A 23,053-nucleotide genomic window follows, 5' to 3' on the forward strand; every position below is an offset into this window, starting at 1 on the left:
ATAGTCATCATACACTATTTTAAACATCTCAGCAAAGTCACTTTTAATCTTGAATCTGACCAGTATTATTGATTATATTTTGCTTCATATCTCTTTGATTTTGAACGAATTTAACTCCTTTTTAGAGTTACTTTATTGCCACGAATTATCAGTCGTACTGTATAACACCATTATACTAATGCAAAATTTTCACAGCATGATTTCTAAAGACATTTTAAATTCTCAAGAGTGACTGAATTGGTCACAGACTAGCTGTTCATATTTTGTCCAAATGGTTTTATTGTAGTGAAGTAGTTTGTGACAAAATAGCAAACAACAATCTGCAAAGAACAGCCTAGAGAAATTATAGAAAACTAATATTGTGGGACGTGAGGTTTGTGTCTGGACTGTAGAGCAAATATTGGCAGCTCCATCATATTACTGCACATAGACAGATGTTGGACTCTTCGGTGTGTTACATATCACAGCTACGTTTGTTGGTTTTGGGTCTGAAATTCAAAGCCAAGCTGTTGATGCAGAACCGCTGGCCGGTGGGATCCGGTCCATCATCAAACACATGACCAAGATGGGCATCGCACTGCATAAACAAAGCACAATATCAGAACAGGAAAACATGATGAACATACATCAGTAAATACTTCTCTTAAAGGATGAACCTACACTTTGTTATAAATAGACCAAAAAAATGTCTCCAGAAAATCATTCCAATAATTCGCAAAATCCCTGCAAATTTGGCTCATTTATAAGAACCCCATAACACCAGGTTTCATAGGTGGGTTTGTATGACCATTGAGCTATTTCAGTATATTACGCAGTGTCCGGGATGTTTAACTTAGAAGACACCATTAAAGTAACAGACAGGAAAAGCTGATCACAGTCAACAATTTGTTATTCAAGCGGCTTAAAATTCCTTTATTTTAAAAGAGACCTCTGTGGCAAAATGCTGCAGCAAGGGCAGCACTCGAACCAGGAAACATCAGAGTGCGAGCCAGCAGCTCTAACCATTATCTTAATGTCAGAAAATACAGTCATGCACCGTTTAACAACTGAGCACATGTACGATGGTCGTCCCATAAGATTATAATGGAGCTGAAAAATTCTGATCAACTAGCGACGTAGCGCAACGTGTTCCTCAACGTGTTTGTGGTGGAGCTGCTGTAAACAAATCTGCTGCGCTGCCAGTCCTATAAAAGTACAGCACATACAATTATGTACAGTACATAATACTTGATAATGATAATAAACACCTATGTTACTGCTTTATGTATCTACTGTACTTTTTATCATTATTTTACAGTGTACTCTTTTTTACTGTACTCTATGATCGAGGCTATACCATCTAGGTTTGCATAAGTACACTCTGAGATCGAGGCTATACCATCTAGGTTTGCATAAGTACACTTTATTATTGAGGCTATACCATCTAGGTTTGTATAAGCACACTCTTAGACTGAGGCTATATCATCTCAGTGTGTATAAGTACACTATGATGTTTACACAATGACGAAATTGCCCAAAGACACATTTCTCAGAACGTATCCCCATCGTTAAGCGACGCATGTCTGTACTAATAAATGGCCCAGCAGTAATGTCACAATCTTACCTGTTTACACACTCTGATGCCCTTGGCCCTACCTGTTTGCAGATGACTTCTGTTGCCTCACTGCCCAGCGAGTTGTCCGGGCGACGCAGAATGTTGGCATGGCTCTCGTCATGTTCCCATGTTCCATGGGCCTCGCAGAAAGATGGCCAACCTGTCCCGGAGTCATACTTGGCTGCAGAGCTGTAAATGGATGCAAGAGTAGGAGATGACTGTGACCGAACCTCATGAATTTACATTTAGTCTTTTCCTGTTTCGCTGTCACTCGCCAGCAAACAAAAACAGGTACAATACTGTTAATCATAGGCACTTCAGTGGATTTTCATTCATGTTAAGTTGTACCAAAACATATCTCAAGGGTGTAAATTACAGTGACAGCAAAGTTGGAGCAGGAAATCAGCCTGGCATGTCTTGCCAGCTGTTTTGCAGCAATTCCCACAAAAATGGGGCGCTTGTGGGATCTTTGCTTCCACTTGGCAGCCCACTTTGTGTCACCAAACTATTGCCCAGGTTGACCGGTTCCCCAGAAAATAAGCTTTAAGGTTCGCAGACATAGAACTTGCTCTTTTAGTCTCAACTCACTTTTGTCACATGGTAAACAGGTGACAGAAGAAAAACTGAAAGTAACGTGGATGATATAAAAAGACAGCTGAAGAAATGCAGCCCTACCACCTTAACCCCCACAAGCACATATTGTTATATCCACGCTGAACAGACTGCTTTTTTTTACAGTTCAGCCCATTTACAGTCATGTGTTTTCCCTGGAACAGTTCTACTGTCTTCCGTTAGGCCAGCGCAGCAGCAGATGACTGGAACTGATGAACCAAAGGTTACAGCATGTGCTTCTGTCCTCTTAGATAAGTACCCATATTGAACTCTATTTTACCACTTCTCTGTACTTGGCCAGAAGAACCAATGAGTTTAAATTTAAAGTATTGTCAACGTTCTTCATTTGGTGATGTAGGAAATTATGAAATCAGAAGCTGCAGATGTTTCATTGAATGTTGGGGAATAAAAGTTTCACAGCTTCATTATTATTATGTAATTTATGTACATTGTCAGGGGGTGCAGTGGCACAGTGGGTTGGACCACAGTCCTGCTCTCCGGTGGGTCTGGGGTTTGAGTCCCGCTTGGGGTGCCTTGTGACGGACTGGGGTCCCATCCTGGGTGTATCCTCTCCCCCTCCAGCCTTACGCCCTGTGTTACCGGTAGTAGGCTCCGGTTCCCCGCGACCCCGTATGGGACAAGCGGTTCTGAAAGTGTGTGTCTGCATTGGCAAATTTACTATTATTTGCACTTATTTTACTGTTATTTGCACTTACAATTATTTATACAGCTGGGTAATGTCAGTGGAGCAATTTAGGTTAAGTACCTTGCTCAAGGGGTCTAGAGCTGGAAGGGGGATTCAAACCTACCACCTTTAGATCCAAAGACAGCAGCTCTAGCCGCTACACTACCAGCTGTCCCCATTATTTATAGAGCAGGCTTAGGTATTATTTATGTACATTAGAAATTTTCCTATTATTTCTAGAGCGGGCTGTTCTGACTGGAGTATTCAGGGAAACTTTTACAAGGATACCACAGTAGAAACTAGAGTAGATCCTTATCAAAGCAGTATTGAGCACCTTTGGGAAAAAAATTTTTACAGGAAGAAAGAAGGAACCAGTCACCGGTGACGCTGTTTCTGGCTACTGTTTAAATTGTTTCCAGTACGCAATGTAAAGCGGATGTGGTGTATATCACGGTATATGATATGGTATATCATGGTACATCATTTTGCAATTAGACGTTCACTTTTACTTTCAGTTTTCGCAGCTGCCTTCTCTTCATCCTCAAGCACCGCTTTAAGGTAGCGGCATCGGAGTCCTGTCTCGTAGAGAATCCCCTACCTGAAGAGGGGTGTGTCGCAGCAGACACAGTGGTACATTCCCTCCTCCGTGTGGTTCAGGTAGATCCCACTGAACGGCTGCACACAGAAGGTGGAGGGAGGCTTTGTGCAAAGACTCGCTCACTTACATCTTTCATATCTGTCACACTTCATATGGCAATTCTGCTTATTTCCTCTGTTCAAGTGACAATGCAAAGAAACATCCAGAAAGGTGTCGTGTGCAAGATTTTCCCACGTCTTTCTGGGCACCTGGGCCAAAGGACATGGAACGCAATCCGACACCGGTTCCGTTAGGGTCCTCTACTCACCACCTCTGTACCTTTCTCCCTGGTCACCACATACTGCTCTGGGGTCAACCTCTTCTTCCAGTCTGTGGCCACTTGCGCGTCATCGTATCGCGTAAGAGAGCTTGTGCCTGGTCACAGAATGAGTCTTTTGTCTTCTTGTTTTGTCTTTGGCTCCTTCATCACACTAAGTCTGGTTCCGCTCATCATATTCTCCACATATTGTCCACACTGGTCCATCAGCCCAGTTTTACTGTGTCACACAGCCCATTATTTCAAATCATGGGACAGATCATACTTTGTAACATCATTTCGTTTGCTGTCATTTTAATTGAGCTGTTTAACTTCATTTCATTTGCAACACAAACAGCAGAAGGCTACAATAACTGCTAATAAAATTAATCTGGACAATTGAAAAAACCCAGTCCTTTTATTTATTTTTTTTTGGCTTTTCACCCAAAACCAGCAAATTTCAAAAAATGAAGCTAAACTATACAATACCGTGATTAAGAAAAAGCAAGATATACAGTACCTGAATTTGTGCAAACTGGGCAAAGTCGCTGTCGATGGCCTGCGGACGGAATTAATCTGGCGGGTGTTCGTCGAACTGCCAAAGAGGTGTAGTGTGCAAGCAAACGGGCCATGTTTAACACCGGAGCGCCTCGCGCTGCGTCCGGCTCCCTGCAACACGCTCGCCGTTTCAGTCACGTAGGAAGAGAGTGGAGTACAAGTGCGCCACGCTTCCCAACCGCTCGGCATGGGAAAGGGCACTTGTCATTGCGAAACCGACCGAACGCTAATAAAACAGGACAACGATGCAGAGGATGGTCTGGAGTCCACAGTGCCAGTTGTACATTTACATTTATCCATTTAGCAGACGCTTTTCTCGACAGACATCTCACAGAAAATAGAGGGTGTGAAAATATGTAGCAATATGAGGGCAACATGGTATATTATGGAATTGTGGCATGGTGAGTAGTGCTCCTGTCTCACAGTCCCTGGGTGGTGTGAGAGGGCATGGGTTGGATTCCCTGCTCAGTCTGTGTGGCGTTTGCACGTTCTCCCCATGTCTGCGTGGGTTTCCTCCGGGTGCTCTGGTTTCCTCCCGCAGTCCGAAGACCTGCTGTTCAGGTTCCCCCATAGTGTGTGTGTGTTGCACTGATGTATGGATGAGTGACCCAGTGTAAGTAGTGTATCTAGCAGTGTAAATCACCACGGTGAATAAGGTGTGTTGGCTGATAACACTACATAGAGTTCATTGCAAGTCGCTTTGGAGAAAAGCATCTGATAAATAAATACATGTGATGACATATATAAATCTATTGATTACAACAGTTGTAGTTCTTACCAGGGTACTATTTTCAATGTTTTTTGATTTTTCTTGGTGGTGGCAGTGATGGTGTTGAGTTTACATTAGTGTTATTTTTCTTGTTCTTCATACAGTGACCTAAGTGCAGAAGAAAGTGTGGTTACACATTACCCTGTAGAGAAGTATATAGTTGTGTCTTTGGTAAAGTACAGCGTTGGGCTGGAGTTCAGAACAGCCTAGAAGCTCTATATTCAGTTGCACATTAACCATAGAAAAATGGATCCCAAAACAAAGTAAAATGCAATATTTTTGAACAAATTTGGTGTATACAATGCGGCAGCCCTGAAGGAGGAAGGGAAAGGGTATTCATGTTAATACAGGGCATGAGTGAATATGTTTACAAGGTTTACACTTCCAGAAAGAGTATGGGCTCAAGATTTGATGATGTGACTATATCACTGTAAGTGACCTTACTTGACACGTTCCAGAGAGTAACCTGGGGCTCTTTGTACAGTGCCCCGTTGTCACTGGGATCTCTGTAACTTGGATTTCTACCTTTGTCAGGTAGTGTGCACAGACAGCGACAGAGGTGTTCCCTGCAAGGGGCCCAGGTGGACTTGCAGGCTCTGTTACTTTACCTTCCGCTCCTTCTGGAACCTTCTGAGTCAAAACAGGTGGTGTGGATCCGCCGCGTCACTGCCAATCCTCAGCTCAGGGGGCTTCTGTCGCAAGATGCATGCAGGGATCAAACTGACTCAGGGCCCCAACCTCGCTCGCATCGCCCTTATGATACAACAGATGGCGACGGCCCTGTCCACCGACCTCCAGGGGACACCTGCAAGTGAAAGGCATGAGACAGAACTCCGGAGTGTCAGTCCCCAACACTGAGATTTTTTTTTTTATAATGTTTATTCTGTCTGTGGTCATCGCCCTGAAATTAAACAGCCGCTTTACATTATATAGCTTTATATTCCGTACGTTCCCACTAAATTTACATTTATATTCCCCCTCTGGCCTTACGCCCTGTGTTGCCGGGTAGGCTCCGGTTCCCCGTGACCCCGTAAGGGACAAGCGGTTCTGAAAATGTGTGTGTGTGTATTTAGTAGGCACTTTTCTCCAAAGCGACAAACATCTCATAGAAAATACAATGTGTTCATCACAATAGGAGAAGGAGACATAGCTACAGATGTATGATTCTTAAGTGTAGTTTGTTTCTTTCCACCATATGAATCAATGTTCATCGCATGAGTAGCTGCATAAAACTTTATGAAAATATCAAAGATTCCTGATCACCTTTCAAGTATTTTTTTAGAGCTACATATAAACATTTACGCTAAATTACAGGATTAGCTGTGTAAAGGTTTATCCGGCATCATCTTAAAGTTATGGTGCATGAACATTTACACCTTACATGAACTTAAGAGATGATGGGCGAAGTGAGTCTGGAAGAGGTGAGTTTTCAGACCCTTTTAAATGTGGACAGAGATTCAGCAGTTCTGAGTGACAGGGGGAGGTCGTTCCACCACAACGGAGCCAGAACCAAGAACCTCATTGCTTTACCTTTCGTGCAAAGGACCACCAAGCAGGTAAATGTGGAAGAGCGTAGCAGTCTGGTTGGGGTATAGTGGTTGATCGAGTCTTGTAGATATCTGGGAGCAGCTCTATTGACGCATTTGTAGGCCATAACCAGGGTCTTAAATTTGATCAGGCAGCTATAGGAAGCCAGTGCAGAGAAATAAGTAAAGGAGATACATGGGAACACTTTGGCAAGTCAAACACAACTCATGCAGTAGTATTCTGTATCAGCTATGGAGGTCTGATGTCAGTAGCAGGAAGACCAGACAGGAGAGAGTTGCAGTACTCCAGATGGGAAGTCACCATGGCCTCCCACACACAAACATCATCTGAACCACTTGTCCCATTTGGGGTCACAGGGAGCCAGAGCTGGAGCCTAAGGCAGCAACACAGGGCATAAGGCTGAAGGGGGAGGGGACACACCCAGGACAGGACGCCAGTCTGTCACAAGGCACCCCAAGCGGGACTCGAACCGATCCACCAGAGAGCAGGACTCGGTCCAACCCACTGCACCATCGCATCCCCCACAGCCTGGCCCACGTGTGCAAATTCCTAACATGAGGTTCTCTGCTAAAAGGAGTTAACGTGAATGTCTCCACACACAGCACACTGGAAGAGCACACTAAAACCTACATGTAAACATATGTGACTGATACTCGGAGATCTCTGAGCAAAACACGTGAAGTTCAAAATGTGCTGCTGACTCAAGCGGTCTTGCAAAAGGAGAGACGTGCAGGCAGAATGGTTTTCCTACGAGCGAGCAGCCCTCCGCTGCACGCTGACACCCTGATAGACGTGCGAAAACTCGGTGACCTTTAAGTTCCACAACAGCTCCAGCGCCTACAGAGCACAGCACTGGAAAGGGGTTTAAAGTCCAGAGCCAGAGAGGGTCTGATTTTTCCTTATCAGGTGCTCTGTTCTAAAACATTGTGTTACACATTAACCACACGATCCAGGCCATTGCAGCTGCTCAGAGCTGAAGCTGCTTGAGAAAAGATGACCGTGCAGGATGCAGTTATCCAGAACTCCAGAATCTAAAGTTGCTTCATGCAAAGAGGCCTGAAAGCAGAGTGCAGCTTCTGCAATTTAGAGTGGCATGGCAGTTTGACATTTTTTAATTTAATGGTCATGTTCTCTCCAATATTTATTGAATTAATGTGTAATTTAGCTCACAGTTGAGGCGGGTTGTGATGTCATGGTTGGAGCGGCTGCTTTGGCTCCGAAGGTTGCCAGTTCGATTCCCGCCTCCGGCTGTAGCGCTCTTGAGCACACTGCAATTTCTCCAGTTCCTTTGCCCAGCTGTCTGCCTGGGTACCTAGTTGTGGCTCTGCGATGGACTGACGTCCCATCCAGGGTGTGTCCCCTCAGCCTTGTGCCCAGTGTCTCCGTGATAGGCTCCAGCTTGCTTCAACCTTGCTTGGAACAAACGGTTATTGAAACTGTTTGGTTAGCTCACGGGGGGTGTGGTGGCGTGGCGGGTTTGGCCGGGTCCTCCTCTCTGGTCTGGAGTTCGAGTCGCACTTGGGGTGCCCTGCAATGGACTGGCATCCCGTCCTGGGTGTGTCCCCTCCACCTCCAGCCTTGTGCCCTGTGTTGCCGGGTTAGGCTCCGGCTCGCCGCGACCCCACTTGGGACAAGTGGCTTCAGTCAGTGTGTGTGGTTGGCTCACAGTCCAATCAAATGATGCTGAGCAATTGCTAATAAATAGGTAAGAAAGCAAAATTTAATACAGCAGCAAGCTAGGGGTGTCTTTTTGACTCAAAATGTCCTAATGCCTCCAAGGGATACGTTTGAAGAACACCTGTCTTAAACCAGGTGGAAGATTATTTCATGTAACACACTAAGCACAGCCAAAGTATATTAAAAAAAAATAAACTGAGTTCATTGGACAGAGGGCATATAACGAAACATATACCTTAAAAAGGGTGCCATGGTGGCACAGCAAGCAGTGCTGCTGTCTCAGAGTGCCTGTGTGGTGTGAAAGGACGTGGGTTCGATCCCTGCTCAGTCTGTGTGGAGTTTGCATGTTCTTGCAGTGTCTGTGTGAGTTTCCTCTGGGTGCTCTGGTTTCCTCCCACACTCCAAACATGCTGCTCAGGTTCACCCATAGTGTGTGTGTGTTCTGCTGATGTATGGATGAGTGAGCCAGTGTAACTAGCAGTGTAAGTCACCGTGGTGAATAAGGGGTGTGGGCTGATAATACTACGTAGAGTTCATTGGAAGTCCTTTTGGAGAAAAGTGTCTGCTGAATAAATAAATTTAAACAAGAGATGCACAACTGTGTAAATATTATAAGTCTCACCGGAATTATGTACATGAAGTAGCCCCACATAGTTCACGTGACCAGGAGGACTGATTCCTGGGTAAAACAAACACTTCCTGCGGCAAACGAGAATAACCAAGTTGTGCTGTAAAGAAGACTGCCTTTCTAACCCCAATGCATTAATAAGCAGTGGCGAAATCAGCTCAGCTGAACCATTGCTTGGAAAAAAAACATTGAGCCATTGTTCATTTCTGCTAAATTAGGCCCTCTACAGCTAAAAATGAAGGACTACATCCCAGAGCCATCTGTGTTACTTGGTCTTAATAACGGACCGAAATCTGCTGTGCTTAAAGTCACAAATCAGACCATATTGCTGTCTTACTTATTGTTTCAACAACAGCGGTGCCTATTTATTTACCTTATTTTCACATCAATTCTAATGAATTACAAAGCCCTTAAGTCATAAGTAGACTGCTGCGGCTCAGCATTTCTGACATTATCCGTCATCATCGAAAGAACATCTGTCCAAGTCCGAAACGCCATTATTATTATGACATTATATTATGACAATGGCTACAACGGTCTCTTTCCAGGCGCTCAGACCTGGAATTCATTTAGCCGACAATGGGCAGAGTGTTCCAAACTACTATAGGCCACCTGTTTTCGGGGAAAAATTGTTTATACAAAACGAACACCGTGGCACAGCGCATGAGATAATGTGATTGCCTGGTCTGGCAAATTTGTGATGCTTTTCAGGACACAGCCTTGAAATTATTTATTTCTTTTCTAACAGATCGAGTGATGTAATACGCCCAGTCAGCTAACTGTTTACTCAGGGCTGATGTTACTGACCTGTCACTTGTTTGATAATAGTCTCCCATGTCACTCTTATTTCCATCATGTTTCATTCCCCTGTCTCTTCTTGTTATCGTTGTGACCATTTTTTTTTAATCTCTGCTTGAGAATCAACTGTGATTCCAGGACATTCAAGACATTCAGGAAAGCTGGCATATCTTTTATCTTATAATCACAATTAAGGCTCAACGTGTCTTTGCTGATGACGAGAGTCTGTTTGAAACGGAAGATATTTTGGACTCTTCCAAAGGATGTTTCCAATTTAGGTACAAGCATGACAAGGAGGATAATATGGGACATTTTGATTTACCATCTGAAAACTGAAAAGAAAGAAAGAAAGAAGCTATTTTAATTCTGTATAACCTCAAATAACCTCATGAAGTCTCTGGATAGTTGTATACATTCAATATAAACTATATACACACACACACACACACATTTTCAGAACCGCTTGTCCCATACGGGGTCACGGGGAACCGGAGCCTAACCCGGTAACACAGGGCGTAAGGCCGGAGGGGGAGGGGACACACCCAGGACGGGACGCTAGGCCGTGGCAAGGTACCCCAAGCAGGACTCGAACCCCAGACCCACTGGAGAGCAGGACCCGGTCCAACCCACTGCGCCACCACGCCCCCCTAATTTATAGAATAAAAATGGGTAAATTTTTGTAAAGATCCACTTCCTTAATCCTCATTCTACTTGACATGTCTACTGCATTTGACTGCCAACCACCAGATCCTACCTCTCTAGAACAGATTGGAATCCAGACTGGAAGAGACTGAAAGGGTGATCAATGAAATGGTTTGAGTCTTATATACACAACGACACTTTTTTGTATATGAAGGTGAAGTTTATTTATTGCAGTTTCAGTACTGCTCTGAATCGAGGTGTCGCTCACTTTCTGATAAAGTCGTCGTTGCCATCAAACCTCTGCAGCTTCTACAAAGTGCTGCTGCACAAGTTGTGTTTGATTTGCCAAAGCGTTCCCATGTATCTCCTCTTCTCATGTCTCTCCACTGGCTTCCAATAGCTGCCTGAGTCAAATTCAAGACCCTGGTTATTGTCTACAAATGCATCAATAGAACTGCTCCCAGCTATTTACAGGTCTTGATCAACCACTACACCCCAACCAGACTGCTTCACTCTTCTACTTCTGCTCGCTTGGTGGTCCCGCACATGAAAAGTAAAGCGTGGAGGTTCTCAGTTCTGTTGTGATGGAATGACCTTCCCCTCTCACTTGGAACTGCTGAATCTCTGTCTACATTCAAGAAGGGCCTGAAAACTCACCTTTTCTGGACTCACTTTGCCCAAGATCTCTGCAGCTCATTTACGGTGTAAAAGTTCATGCACCGTAACTTCATGAGCATCACCAGATAAAGCCTTTAATCAGCCACTACTCCGGCATTGTATTTGCTTGCTTGTGTATCTTATAATATTTAAAAAAAAAAAAAAAAAAATTGGTAGGAGGGTATCAGGATTTGTCTGTCCTGTGTTTTATGCACCTACTTGAACGATGAACCTCGGTGCAGCAAGTGGTAGGGAACAAATTAGGTTTGCTTGAGACTTTCATGCCTGCAGCTATGTCTCCTTCTCTTAATGTAATGGATAAATTGTACTTTTGCTGAGATGTACGTCGCTTTGGACAAAAGCATCTGCTAAATGAATAAATGCAAATGTAAATAAATATTTAGGTTCAGCGCCAATGTCTAAAGCACATATAACAGGAGATGCAGGTAACAGAAGGATTTGCCTAACTGTTTTGCATCTGATTAGGGTGGAGTTGTGGTGTGTGGACATATTTGCAAATAGGTAACACCAGCAGACAGCTTGCGTTGCTTGGCTTTGCATTCAGTCAAGAAGATACGGAAAGGCTTACAGTCGGAAGGAGGAACCATAAAGCAACCATAAACAGAGTTAGAATATCACTTATGAACAGCAAAGCAGTCATTGGCAGGGTTTTCCCCACAGCTGACTGGGGGTCTAGGTAAGGAGTAGTTTTCAATGAATAAATTTTTATTGAAATATTACGGAACAGCTGGTAGCATAATGATCAGAGCTGCTGCCTTTTGGACCCAAAGGTTGCAGGTTTGAATCTCACCTTTGGCTCTAGTTCCCTTGAGCAAGGCGCACACACACACACACACACACACACACACTGGCTGAAACCGCTTGTCCCAAGCAGCGTAGTGGCAAGCCGGAGCAGAACCCGGCAATACAGGGCACAAGGCTGGAGGGGGGAGGGGACACACCCAGGACGGGACACCAGTCCATCACAGGGCACCCCAAGCAGGTCTCGAACCCCAGACCTGCCAGAGAGCAGGACCTGGCCAAGCCCGCTGCGCCACTGCACCACTGTGCCCCCTGCCCCATTTAAAAAAAAAATATAAGAAAAAAATACCCAGCCGTTCAAATGGGTAAATAATTGCAAGTAGCATAACATTGTAAGTTGCTTTGGAGAAAAGTGTCAGCTAAATAAATAAATAAATGAATGTAAGAGCAAAAATGATACTTTGAATCTATGAATTCCAACTCTGCTCACATATAAGCAAACTGTGTCTGAGAACATTGGCAGCTGGATCATTCATATCAAAGTGAGCCTTTGATGGGAGAAAACAAGATTACCGGAAAATTATCACATTAAATACAGAACATAAAACCAGGATGTCTTCTAGAATCTGGAAGTTTGCTGTAATTGGAAAGGCGTGCAGGAATTCTGACCTTGAGGCTATGTGTGGTACAATTTGACCATATTTAAACCATTACTTTTTTCTCCAGGGTGCAAGTTCTCCTCATACCTAAAATTGTGTGCATCCATATCGTGGCACCTTACTTTTCCAGTGCAGTCAATTTTTTTGTCCAAAGTCCAGCTGCAGCTGTCCTGAAATCTGTGACTGAGACACTGCTGTGATTTAGGTTTGCTGGCACAAGATGTTCAACTTGCAAGAGCTGAAAAGGTTGGGGAAAAAGGAGGAGCTGGAAATTATTATGCAATCAAGCTTTAATTTCCTCTCTCAGAGGACGTACTTCTTACTTCCAGCTGTTTTGGTGTCTGTGAACTGTCGATGCAGAGGAGATGCAGAGCGGGAAAGAGTGGAGCGATCTATCTGCAGGAGGCATTTTCAGCTGTCAAAGGGGATATAAAGAGACATGGCTTTCACCTAAGGGTTTGAAGCCTGGGTCAGTTAATGCATCCCTAATTATTTCAGCTTCAGCAATTTGTCTCAAACTGCAAAAGCAAGGAGACCCCCTTAATAGCGCAGCCAGAACAATGTTGTCCTTCCAGGAACTGCGTTATGCAAAGAAAGTAAGAACAAACTGATTTTTGGTGAAGGCGAAGCTGACAGGCCAAGGAATTAAACCCTTCATGTTAGCAAGGGCCGATGGGTTTAGACTATTTGTAAATAAAGCTTTGACATATAGAGTTTTTATCCGCATTGAATGCAGGTGGTTGTGTGTTGCTAAATGACCGTGACAGTTAAAACATTCATTCATCAAACATCATATGGCTCGAAAAAGCCAGCTGATCCATATGGCTCTTGGTTACGCAAGAGGCCAGAATTATTAATGCTGCTATATAGAGACATGTTTTCATCACAGCTACTGTACCTTCTGACTTGACGAAAGATTTTGTGAAGAATCTTGTTGCGAGTCGACTAAACTGCTCGGCCTAATGATCTCTGATGAAGCCTCCACTTCGTTTTTCCCCTGTGCTGTACCTGGGTAACACCAGGATGACATGTACCATATCCTAGTGTGCCTCTGTGTTATATCACAACACCAGGCATGGACTTTCTCTCCTGGCTGTTTCCTTTTCAGGTCATGTTGGTTTTGATTTGCCTGCTCATTCTGTGCCTTTATCAGGGTATTCAAAAGGCCTGGAAAATGTTCCATCGTGTCTAGGGACAGTCAAACTCAGACATTATGATTTTAAGCTGGCAATTTTGTTTTTTTTTTTCTTCAGCTAAGACTATGCAATTTAGAGAAAAGGAAAGTTAAAGCTGTCTTGCTTCAGTGATTGACATTGTTATTGGGTACTTTATATTTTTAAATATTTTTTATCCCTTGCTCACATACTCTATCTTCTCATCTGTGTCTTGTCACTGTCATTCTGTCTGTGCTGTGGTAGTTCCTGTCACCAAGACAAATTCCTTGTATGTGCGAACATACTTGGCAATAAAGCTCGTTCTGATTCTGATTCTGATTATTGTTGAGTTGTCAAGATGTGAAAGGTTTTAACATAAGTCCATCCATCCATCCATCGTCAACAACCGCTTGTCCCGAGCAGGGTTGCAGGTTTGAACAGAAGTTCACATACAATTTCAGCAAATAGTCCTTCATCAATGATGCAAAGACCTGTGCTTTTCCACGGTGGCAGTGGAGAATAGATGGCATGGTGGCACAATGGGTAGCGCTGCTGTCTCATAGTGCCTGGGTGGTGTGAGAGAACATGGGTTTGATCCCTGCTCAGTCTGTGTGGAATTTACATGTTGTCTTTGTGGGTCTCCTGTGAGTGCTCTGGTTTCCTCCCACCATCTAAAGACATGCTGTTCAGGTTCACCTATAGTGTGTGAGTGACAGAGAGAGAGAGAGAGTGTGTGTTCCACTGATGTATAGATGAGTGACCCAGTGTAAGTTGTGTATCTAGCAGTGTAAATTACCCTGGTGAATAAGGTGTGTGGGCTGGTAACACTACATAGAGCTCATTGGAAGTTGCTTTGGAGAAAAGTGTCTGATAAGTAAATGTTTGATAGTCACCAACCGCTGCTTGTCAGATCATGGACACACAGTTTTACTGTCACCCACCAAAATAACCGCATAAGCACCATCATGCAAAACAGCATACTGTCTCATTATCTTGCAAACCTACCGACATTAATTTATATTTCACATCTAAAGTTCCTAACTGTAGTGAAAAGGGCTTCTATTAACTATGAGCTGCAAGTTACACTGGAGAAAAGCATCATCTAAATCAAAAAAAGTAAATGTAAATAAATGCCAGTCAACTAATAATGCCTCTTACATATTCATAAACATAGGATATTTATTATTTCACCGTTACCCCAGAAATGCTGTTCTAAAAACGTCAAATGAGACAGTGGCGTGAAGTACATTTATTAGTGTATCAAACGTGCAAAAAAAAATTAAAAATTTACAGGTTCAGATGATGACACGTTTCTGGTATTTTTACAGCGAAACGCGGGATATCCGTGTCAGTAATACGCTAAATTTTGCATGACAGACTGTCTTCTGATTGGTCGGTTGAGTCGTTTCATCATCCGAACACAATTCTTTCGCAGCCTTTTGTGACTCCATGTATTATTACTTTGTTTTACGTTGCCGGCTACGTGTATTCAAACTGACCATTTTTCGTTAAACTAAACAGACAGTTAGGGCGAATTACATGAATCTATGGAGAGTATGGAAAATGTATTATTATTATTATTATCATCATCATCATCATCATTATTATTTTACTACTTATACCAATAAAATAATCATCTATGCACTTCGTTGTCACGGGCATGTTGAAACTTGCTTCTTGTATTTTATACACACTGTTCGAATGATGTAGTTAAACGAATGGGAATAATGAGACGAATTACTATGTTTTACTATATTCCTGAGTGCCTTTCATCTGCTTGACCTTTCTTAAGTCAGGCGTGACTCGCCGATTCGAAACGACGCCCGCCCGACCGGAGGCTGCACGGAGAAACAGGGGGACGAGCAGACAGCATGTCGGAGCGCTGGCGTCCTCCTTCGCCCCCTCCTCTTTCTCCTCCTCCTCCTCCTCCTCCTCCTCCCTCGAGCTGTCACTCAGCACAATCGCACCCGGACGGAAGCGCTGGGAGGGGGAGACAGTCAGTTGCACGCTCGAAACCGATCCGAATAATAAAAATTCACGCGACAGCAGAGAGGATATTGCCATGTGAAGCAAGCCGAGGCTTTTTCTTTTGCACGTTGTCACCGTTCGCAAAGCTCGAGGAGACGGCGGGAAGGGGGCGACAGTCGGTCTCGGGAGCGACGCGCTGCGCGTACACGCGCCGTCTCTGCGCATTGGGCTGGATCTCCAGCCTGCACCCGCCCGGGCTGCCTTTTTTGGGGTTCGCTCGGAAGCCTTGCTGATGAGCTAGGTTGCTCAAATCTGTGGAGCTTTTCTACATTTTTTTTTCAACGTTTTGAATCTTTCCGTGACCGTTTTTTTTTCCCCGTCACGCCAGTTACACTTGGCGTTTCCCCCCCGTGGAAGATGGAGCGTACCGAGGCGGTGCAGTGCCGCTACTACTAGTAGGAGACTGCAGCTGCCTGGACTCCGGGGGTTTAGGAAGAGGCTCGTTGCCGGACCGTCCGCCCTTTGGGGAGCCCGGGGTCGCGGTTCAGGTTCGAGGGGGCGTTGCTCGTGCCGGTGCCGCTTGCGGGACGTGCTCGCGAGGCACGAGCTTCAGCAGCGAGCGGGGTGTCTCGAGAAGAGGGTCGCTGCAGTGTGATGCATTAAGGAAAAAAAAAACACACACACACACTTGATAGCGAAGCGGTTAGCTAGACACCTAGGCTAGGCCACGTTTTTCACATCATGTCGAGGGCAACGTTGGTGTAGCTACTAGCGGGAACAGCTGCACGCCTCGTTGCTTTTAAGAAAAAAAAAAAAATCTTTCTTTGCGCTTCCCGCCCCCCCCTCCTCCTCTCTCTCTATCGCGCGCTGCAGAACCGGAGGAGCGCGCGGCGGCGGCGCGACTCGAGCGCATTGATTGATTGAGTTCGCCGTGGAGCGAAGAGAGGGGGTGTCCTGGGGTATTTAGTTGTCTTTAGTTAATCCGGTCGTCGGGTGGTATTTGTGTGTTAAACATGGCTACTGCCGGCAGCATCGCCGCGTCCATAGCGAGCAAGACGAAGACGAAGAAGAAGCACTTCGTGGCTCAGAAAGTGAAGCTGTTCCGGGCCAGCGACCCGCTCCTCAGCGTGCTCATGTGGGGGGTCAACCACTCGGTGAGTCCAAAGCAAAGCGCTCGCCGCTCTCTACTCTACTCTGTCTGCGAGGAGTGTGCGCGGACGTGTGCGCAGCGGCAGCAGGCGGCCTGTGTGCGGGCGGCTCGGCTGCGCTGTCCGTGTGCGGGGAGCTGCGCCGAACCGCGCCGAACCGCGCGTCCGGTCCTGCAGCCCTTCGGCGGCTAAGCTAGCCGGAGAGACTGGCTGTGTGTGCGCGCACACACCGCGCAGACTCGCGTTTCGGCAGCGGCACTTTCGCAACTTCGCTGTGCTGCAACAATTTCCATCCGACTGCGGGGCCTCGGCGCCGCTTCATTAATAGATGAAGCCGAAAATGTATAAACCTCACGGATCTTGATTGGATTGGTTTTCGTTGGGAACCACATTAGAGCACACGTTGGGCTAATAAAATGCCCCCTTTCTCGTTGCCGTTTCGTAGTTTTCTGCCTCTCTGAGCCAACGTCAGCGTGTTGGGTGACGTCTGCTGGGTACGAAGCGTTGTGTGTGACGTCACGGGTGACGCAATGCAGGCGCTCCTGTGACAGCAGGATTGTTCCCCGTTACCCGTGATGCAGCCTCTCAGGCCCTTGCACAGGATGGGATTTAGTGTTTGCATTGTGGGCTCTCCTTTTCAAGTGGCAAGAGATGAGTATCATGCGCATGAGGATTTTTGGGTGTTTTTCACACTTACAGCAACTTCACAGAAGTGTCTCTCCAAAGTGGAACCCAGTGGACTTTTTTGCCAGACTCTGCCAGGGTTCGGGGAGTTGACAGCAAAAGTAGTCACCGAGGAGACGCGTGTGTTGTCTTCCCAAGAGGGACAAAGTCGAAGCAAGCTTGAGAAGTTTATGGAAATGAGATGACGCTTCTGCCACATCTCTTCCTGCTTTTTGTCACTTTGATTTTATTCTGGTTTAGGGATGCTGGGTAATGCAGCGTTTTTGAGCACGCTGTGTCTCAATGTTGCTAGGCGGTGAATAATAAAAACCTCCACTTTGTCAGAGAAATGAATGACAGTGACAGGTCTGGACTTTCTCAAAACTTAAGATCTTTGATTTATGCATGTTGTCTCTATCGAGATCATTAGATGGTAAAATCCTAAAGTCTCTCATCTTCATGCTTTACAGTGGGGATTGCGCTAAAGGAATTCTGCATGCAGGGTTGGACTCGAGATGGGCCATAACCATAGAAGAATCTAGTAATGTGGCACACGAACATGCACTCTGCCTTTATATTTGAATATCTTTCACTTAATGTTTGTTTAATTCTGGTTAGAGTGCTAAAGGTGTCATGGTCCTAATGTGTCGCAATCACAGCTGAAAGTAAATTCCTCCAGGAGGTTACTTACAGTCCTGTTAGATCACAAATCGAAAATTAGCTGATCAGAAAAATCCCTCCAAAGTCGGTGCATAACATTCAAAATACCTTATGTTTATAGGTTTGTCTGATTTATACGGTACTAATTATGAATTGGTTAAAATGTGAACATGTGTTGTTCCTTAGTGTGTTGTAGCCTTTGGTCAAACTCATTTCTGTTTGGAACTGAACAGGGTAAACGTTGAATTCAAGGGCTTATGTTTTGTTTCTCGTTGCCTGCAATTACTAATTTCCGTATTTTGTCATACATGGGTTTTCCGCTCTGTTCAGCGGAGTATGGTGAGCAGTATAACTTTGTTTTCAACGTGCTATATATTTCCATATATCGATACTGTATGTTTTGAAAGTGTGCTGTCTACGCAGGTATTTTTAAACTGTTCCATGAACTGCTTGGGAAGTCCAAGATATTTATTGTTTTGCAGTTCAGAGCTTCATTGACAAACAATCTGAAAAAAAATCGAACAAAAGTGTTGTAGCCTTTTGCAGGAAGTGCCGATTACCTTTAGGGTTTGGGTCCTGGGAACTATGAGAATTAGAAACTTTTTTTAGTTGCGGAGATTTCAAAATGAAATCCATCGCTGGACAGAATTATTATTTGCACGATAAAGTAATGTTCCTCTTAGCAGTAAGTCATTCAGGAGCTGGGTGACCTGTTGAGATTAAGGTCTTTTACTGCTTTAAGCCTTTCTCCATCTTTTGTCATTCAGATGAACAATTCTGACATTAATGCTTCATTTAAAATCTTCCATTTCCATTTATGGCTACATTTTATTGTGAGGATATTTTTAACCACATGTACTAAACCCCAACGCTCTTTGTGTCTTCTCACTTGAGCACTGAAACTTTAGTCGTAGAAGGTTCATTCTAATGTATAATCTGAAAAAGTTGCATATAAATATCTTTATTTTTCCACTTTAAAAAAATAGTTATGACTCCTGCCCCCCCGGTTTATGTTTGACGTTAAACCAAATCATCAAAATCAAGTTAATCTTCCTTCCTAAGCTCCAGGAGCTTTAAATGTCATGTTGAAGATGTACGGAAAGTGAACTGCACATCACGTAATGTCTCCTGAAGTTTAGACTTGTATTGAAAATAAATTATGAGGACCGATTAAGGCCCAGTTTCTTTTACTGGCGGAACGGCCTCCCTTGCTGCACCGTACCTGGCAGTAAAGCCCTGCTTTTGAGCGCTCGTTTTCCCATATGGAGAGCTGCGCTAATCCGGATCATCTCCACCTGACGATGCGGGTGTAAACAGAGCTAATCGCCGATTGCTCTTTGTTTGTGCCCCTTAATTGGACCAGTGGGGAGATGACGTACCTGCGTATACCGGTTACGTGACCTTCCTTGGGATGCGATGGCCTTGCGCGCCGCCCAAGATCAGAGGCTTGTTTGAGTGAAAAGCATCTGAGGTGCGTTTGCTGAGACAAAGAGGATTATAATTTCATCTATTTTAAAATGGCTTTAGGGGCCTCGTACTTTGCATTTAGCGCCGATTGAATTGCGCCTTTTTTAGTCTTCCTCTTCGCGGTGTCAGAGATTCCGATGCCTCTGCGTGGACCGGAAATGATACCAGTGACTCATTTCTGTCACGGGGCCCGAGAAGCAGAGCTGCCTGTTTCACCATTTGCCTCTTCTGCCTTTAGTAACTACTGTAGCTGTTTTGCATCGACGCATTAACGGAATTCCTGTTTTCCGTAGATACTCTAATAATCGCCGAAAGAAAAAATACGGGGAAATCAGGCCTCATATGTTACATGGTCTTGTTTGGTTTTTTTTTTTTTTTTTTTTTCTTTTTTGTGATTCCACAGACAAGTTATACAACCCATGGACATTTTTGGTGTAACGTGATTCGGTTTGAGTTCATACCATTTTTCTGAGGAGGAAGTCTAGAAGCGCGTCTCCCCCCCCCCCCCCCCCCCCCGATCCATAATTTTATCAGATAACTTTGACGCGTAACTTTCCCTGCCGTGCCTTTGATTTCCATTTGCATGCCTTTGGTTTGAATGATATCAGTAGCTGCTCAGAATGATATGAATAACGTCGGAAGTGATTTGTTCGCATTTGCGGCGCACGGTGCTGTCAGCGGCCCGTTTGTGCTTTTGAGTGCGGTCTCGCCACGCAAATAGCTTCAGAATAACTCTAGCTAAATATTCATCTTCGTAAAGTGAAATGCATAAAAACATATGGTGAGCAGTGAGATAATACTGGAGAGGAGTGAGGAGAGCAGTCCAGTATGGACTGTGCACAGCAGCCCCTGAAAAAGTCATATATGTGTGAATATGACTTCTTAAAGCTTCTGAGATTTTGCTTTTTTTCCAGGGGGATCATTTGCAGTGCTTTAAAATAACCCCCTCTTTCCTCTTTTCCAGGAGGGCAGTTCATTCCTCTTTCCACCCCCCCCCCCCACTCGGTTTTCTTAAGCCAGTTCGATGTTCTTTTTGGACAGAGGGATCTGGAATGGATTACAGGTGGCTGAGTCACTCTCAGTCCCTTCCCAGAGCAGCAGCTGCTGTAGGCAGGACTCTTTGGCGTGGCTTCGTGGACGTGGCCGGTGCTTGTCTTCCGTTGGGTCTGTGTTTAGGATACCGCTCTTTAGAGCCAAGCTAACACTGAAGTTCTTCATGCGTATGCGGCCCATCCCTGGAGCTGGAACTCGCCAAAAAAAAAAAAGTGTTCCTTCATGTAGAAGCATGAGAATAAATACAGTACAGTCATGTGCCGCTTAGTGACTGACCCCCTATACAACGGTGGCCTCGTAAGGTTATAATGGAGCTGAAAAACTCTTATCGACTAGTGACGTCATAGCGCAACGTGTTAATCGCATTCGTGGTGGTGCTGCTGTCAACAAACCTACTGCGCTGTCGTATAGAAGTATAGCACATACAATTATGTACAGTACATAATACTTGAGAATCATAATACACAAACTAGTAATATAGGTGTTTATTTACTGTACTTTCTATCGGTATTTTACGGTGTACTCTTTCTACTTCTTAAAAAGTTACCGTAAAACAGTATGCTGTGTTACGCCAGCAGTAGGTAGTCATAAATCTTGTGTTTACCGTGTCTCTTGACTGCATCGAGGCTATACCATCTAGGTGTGTATAAATACTGTATGCTGATTGAGGCTATACTGTCTACGCGTGTATAAGCGTACACCATGATGATCGCACAACAAAATCACCTAATGTCGTATTTCTCGGAACGTATCCCCATCGTTAAGCGATGCATGTCTGTATATTGGTGCAATGTTACGTGAAGAAAACGCTTTGAATTAAGAAAGGTCGCACGTGTTGAGCGGGGAAACGGAGCTTGTGTTGACACTGCAGTGTTTCCATTGTTCAAGAGGAAAAGTTATTCAGCGCTGAGCTCAGTACTCAGGTAAATATTGGTCATCGTGCATGTCACAGATAAGAACCATTAGAAGGATATTAGTCTTTTCAACGCTTTATTGAATTTTAATATTCGTTTAGTGCTCTTTACAAAAGACGAACGTGAAGCCGCAATCCTGGCTCAGCCGTGAGGTTGTAACTTGATGATATTCCTCTTTTAAGCTGCGGTTTTTAAAACGTGCAGGTGATTTCAGCTACGAGAACTGTAGGGAGCTAGCACGAAGCAGCAGCATGAGGCATCTCTCCAAGAGATCATATTACTCTGTTTACCTCAGAAGCCTTTCACCACCCAGATAGCCTCAGCTTGGTGGTTTAGTCAACCATACATGCTCTCCATGGCTTTGTTCCATTTGTCAAGTGGTGCCGACACCGTGCAGACCTCAGAAGCTCGCTGCGTCCATCTGTTGAAGAGTAAGCTTGTTGACAGGACAGATAAGCAAAGGGTAGCTGCAACTGAGACACGAGAGAAACCGAGGTTTTTCATGACATGCCATGATGTTGACTGTGCGGTTCAGAAGCGGTGGTTTTCCGCCCTCATCCTAGCAACTGGCTCATCGCTGCCGCTCGTTCCAGCTTCTACCTCTTGGATAGAGTCAAACGTTTTCACTGCTTTTTGTGAAACTGAGTTGACCCCACACATTTCGCGCGTAGTGGTGCTGTTGGGGCTTTCACGCAAGGTTTCATAAAACTGACAATTTCCTTGCAGTCTGAATAGAAAGCCTACATACCTTGTTAATCTTCTACATGAAGGCCGTTGACCTCTTTTTGGAAAGTTTTGTTCGCTTAGCTTTTAGGTTTTCAGTTCCCCATGTTGCAAGTCCCTCTGGAAGGGAGTTTCCATGCTTCGGGTCAAACGTTTGCCGTCGTGGAGGCCTCGCGGATCGGAGCCCGTCTCTGCGAAGAGTGCCAGTTGGAGTAAGAGGGTTCGGTGAGGACAGATGTGACCTCCTTTTAGGCTCCTCTGGAATGTCCCCTCAGATCACCTCCTGTAGCGCATGGGCACACCGTGCACATCTGCACAGCGGGCATCTCGACACGTTGATGTGGTCAGCGACAGATCTGCAGCCGTTACGTGCGTTTCTTCCTAGCTGCTGTGTGACGACTGGCTAATCTAGCGTTCCCTGGTTCTCCCTTTATGGATGCCTTAAGATGTACCTCAGTGTCAACGGTGCTGGCGGTACAGTTTGGGTAACGACACGGGAATTTACCCCGCTTTTAGTTCTGTGCCGCAGTTACAGACTGGCAGCGAGTGCCACGCCTGGCATGGTGTTGTTTTCTTAGACCAGGTCTTCAGTGACGGGAAGGAAATTCCGAAAACATTAATGAGTTTGTACGAGTGCCCCTAAACCGAAGCGAATGAAAGGCTTTATTAGGAGCCTGACTAAAAATGGCACAGCCGTGTCATTATGGAATATGAATTTAATCTCGAGTTAATCTGATTGACAACCAGTGTGTTTATTTTGCTGCGAAGTCGTCTTCTGTCCTTACGCAGTTCACGTAGGTATAGTGCCAGCGTGCTGAGAT

General features: G+C 44.8%; 2 protein-coding genes across 4 annotated transcripts in view; one reads left to right on the plus strand and one right to left on the minus strand.

Annotated features, from left to right (window-relative positions):
• Positions 1 to 253: 253 nt before the first annotated feature.
• On the minus strand, positions 254 to 4,524 carry msrb2 (methionine sulfoxide reductase B2). The gene is made up of 5 exons (XM_018741725.2): positions 4,305 to 4,524; positions 3,797 to 3,903; positions 3,490 to 3,566; positions 1,636 to 1,783; positions 254 to 577 (listed from the first exon to the last, which is right to left on the minus strand). Exons 1-5 carry the CDS (start codon positions 4,414 to 4,416, stop codon positions 455 to 457), a joined length of 567 nt encoding a protein of 188 aa, XP_018597241.2. The 5' UTR covers positions 4,417 to 4,524; the 3' UTR covers positions 254 to 454.
• An 11,044-nt stretch (positions 4,525 to 15,568) lies between these two features.
• Positions 15,569 to 23,053, plus strand: part of LOC108927992 (phosphatidylinositol 5-phosphate 4-kinase type-2 alpha) — a 48,960-nt gene continuing 41,475 nt past the window's right edge. For 2 of the 3 annotated variants that reach the window (XM_029253279.1, XM_029253280.1), the window contains exon 1: positions 15,569 to 16,758. In XM_029253279.1, coding sequence (XP_029109112.1) covers positions 16,618 to 16,758 — 141 coding nt within the window. In that variant the 5' untranslated portion in view covers positions 15,569 to 16,617. The remainder of the gene's footprint in view (positions 16,759 to 23,053) is intronic. The other variant, XM_029253281.1, reaches the window with a different exon arrangement.

The sequence above is a fragment of the Scleropages formosus genome, chromosome 7 (genome assembly GCF_900964775.1).
Source record: "Scleropages formosus chromosome 7, fSclFor1.1, whole genome shotgun sequence".
In the NCBI taxonomy this organism is placed as follows: Eukaryota; Metazoa; Chordata; class Actinopteri; order Osteoglossiformes; family Osteoglossidae; genus Scleropages; species Scleropages formosus.

What these genes read in the sequence shown, in the direction of transcription:
- msrb2 (XM_018741725.2), bottom strand. Translation starts at nt 4,416, where the DNA reads ATGGCCCGTTTGCTTGCACACTACACCTCTTTGGCAGTTCGACGAACA. An exon ending in GGGAGAAAGGTACAGAGGTG is followed by an intron (nt 3,567 to 3,796) that starts GTGAGTAGAGGA and finishes TTCTGTGTGCAG; the next exon opens with CCGTTCAGTGGGATCTACCT. An exon ending in TGCGACACACCCCTCTTCAG is followed by an intron (nt 1,784 to 3,489) that starts GTAGGGGATTCT and finishes ATCCATTTACAG; the next exon opens with CTCTGCAGCCAAGTATGACT.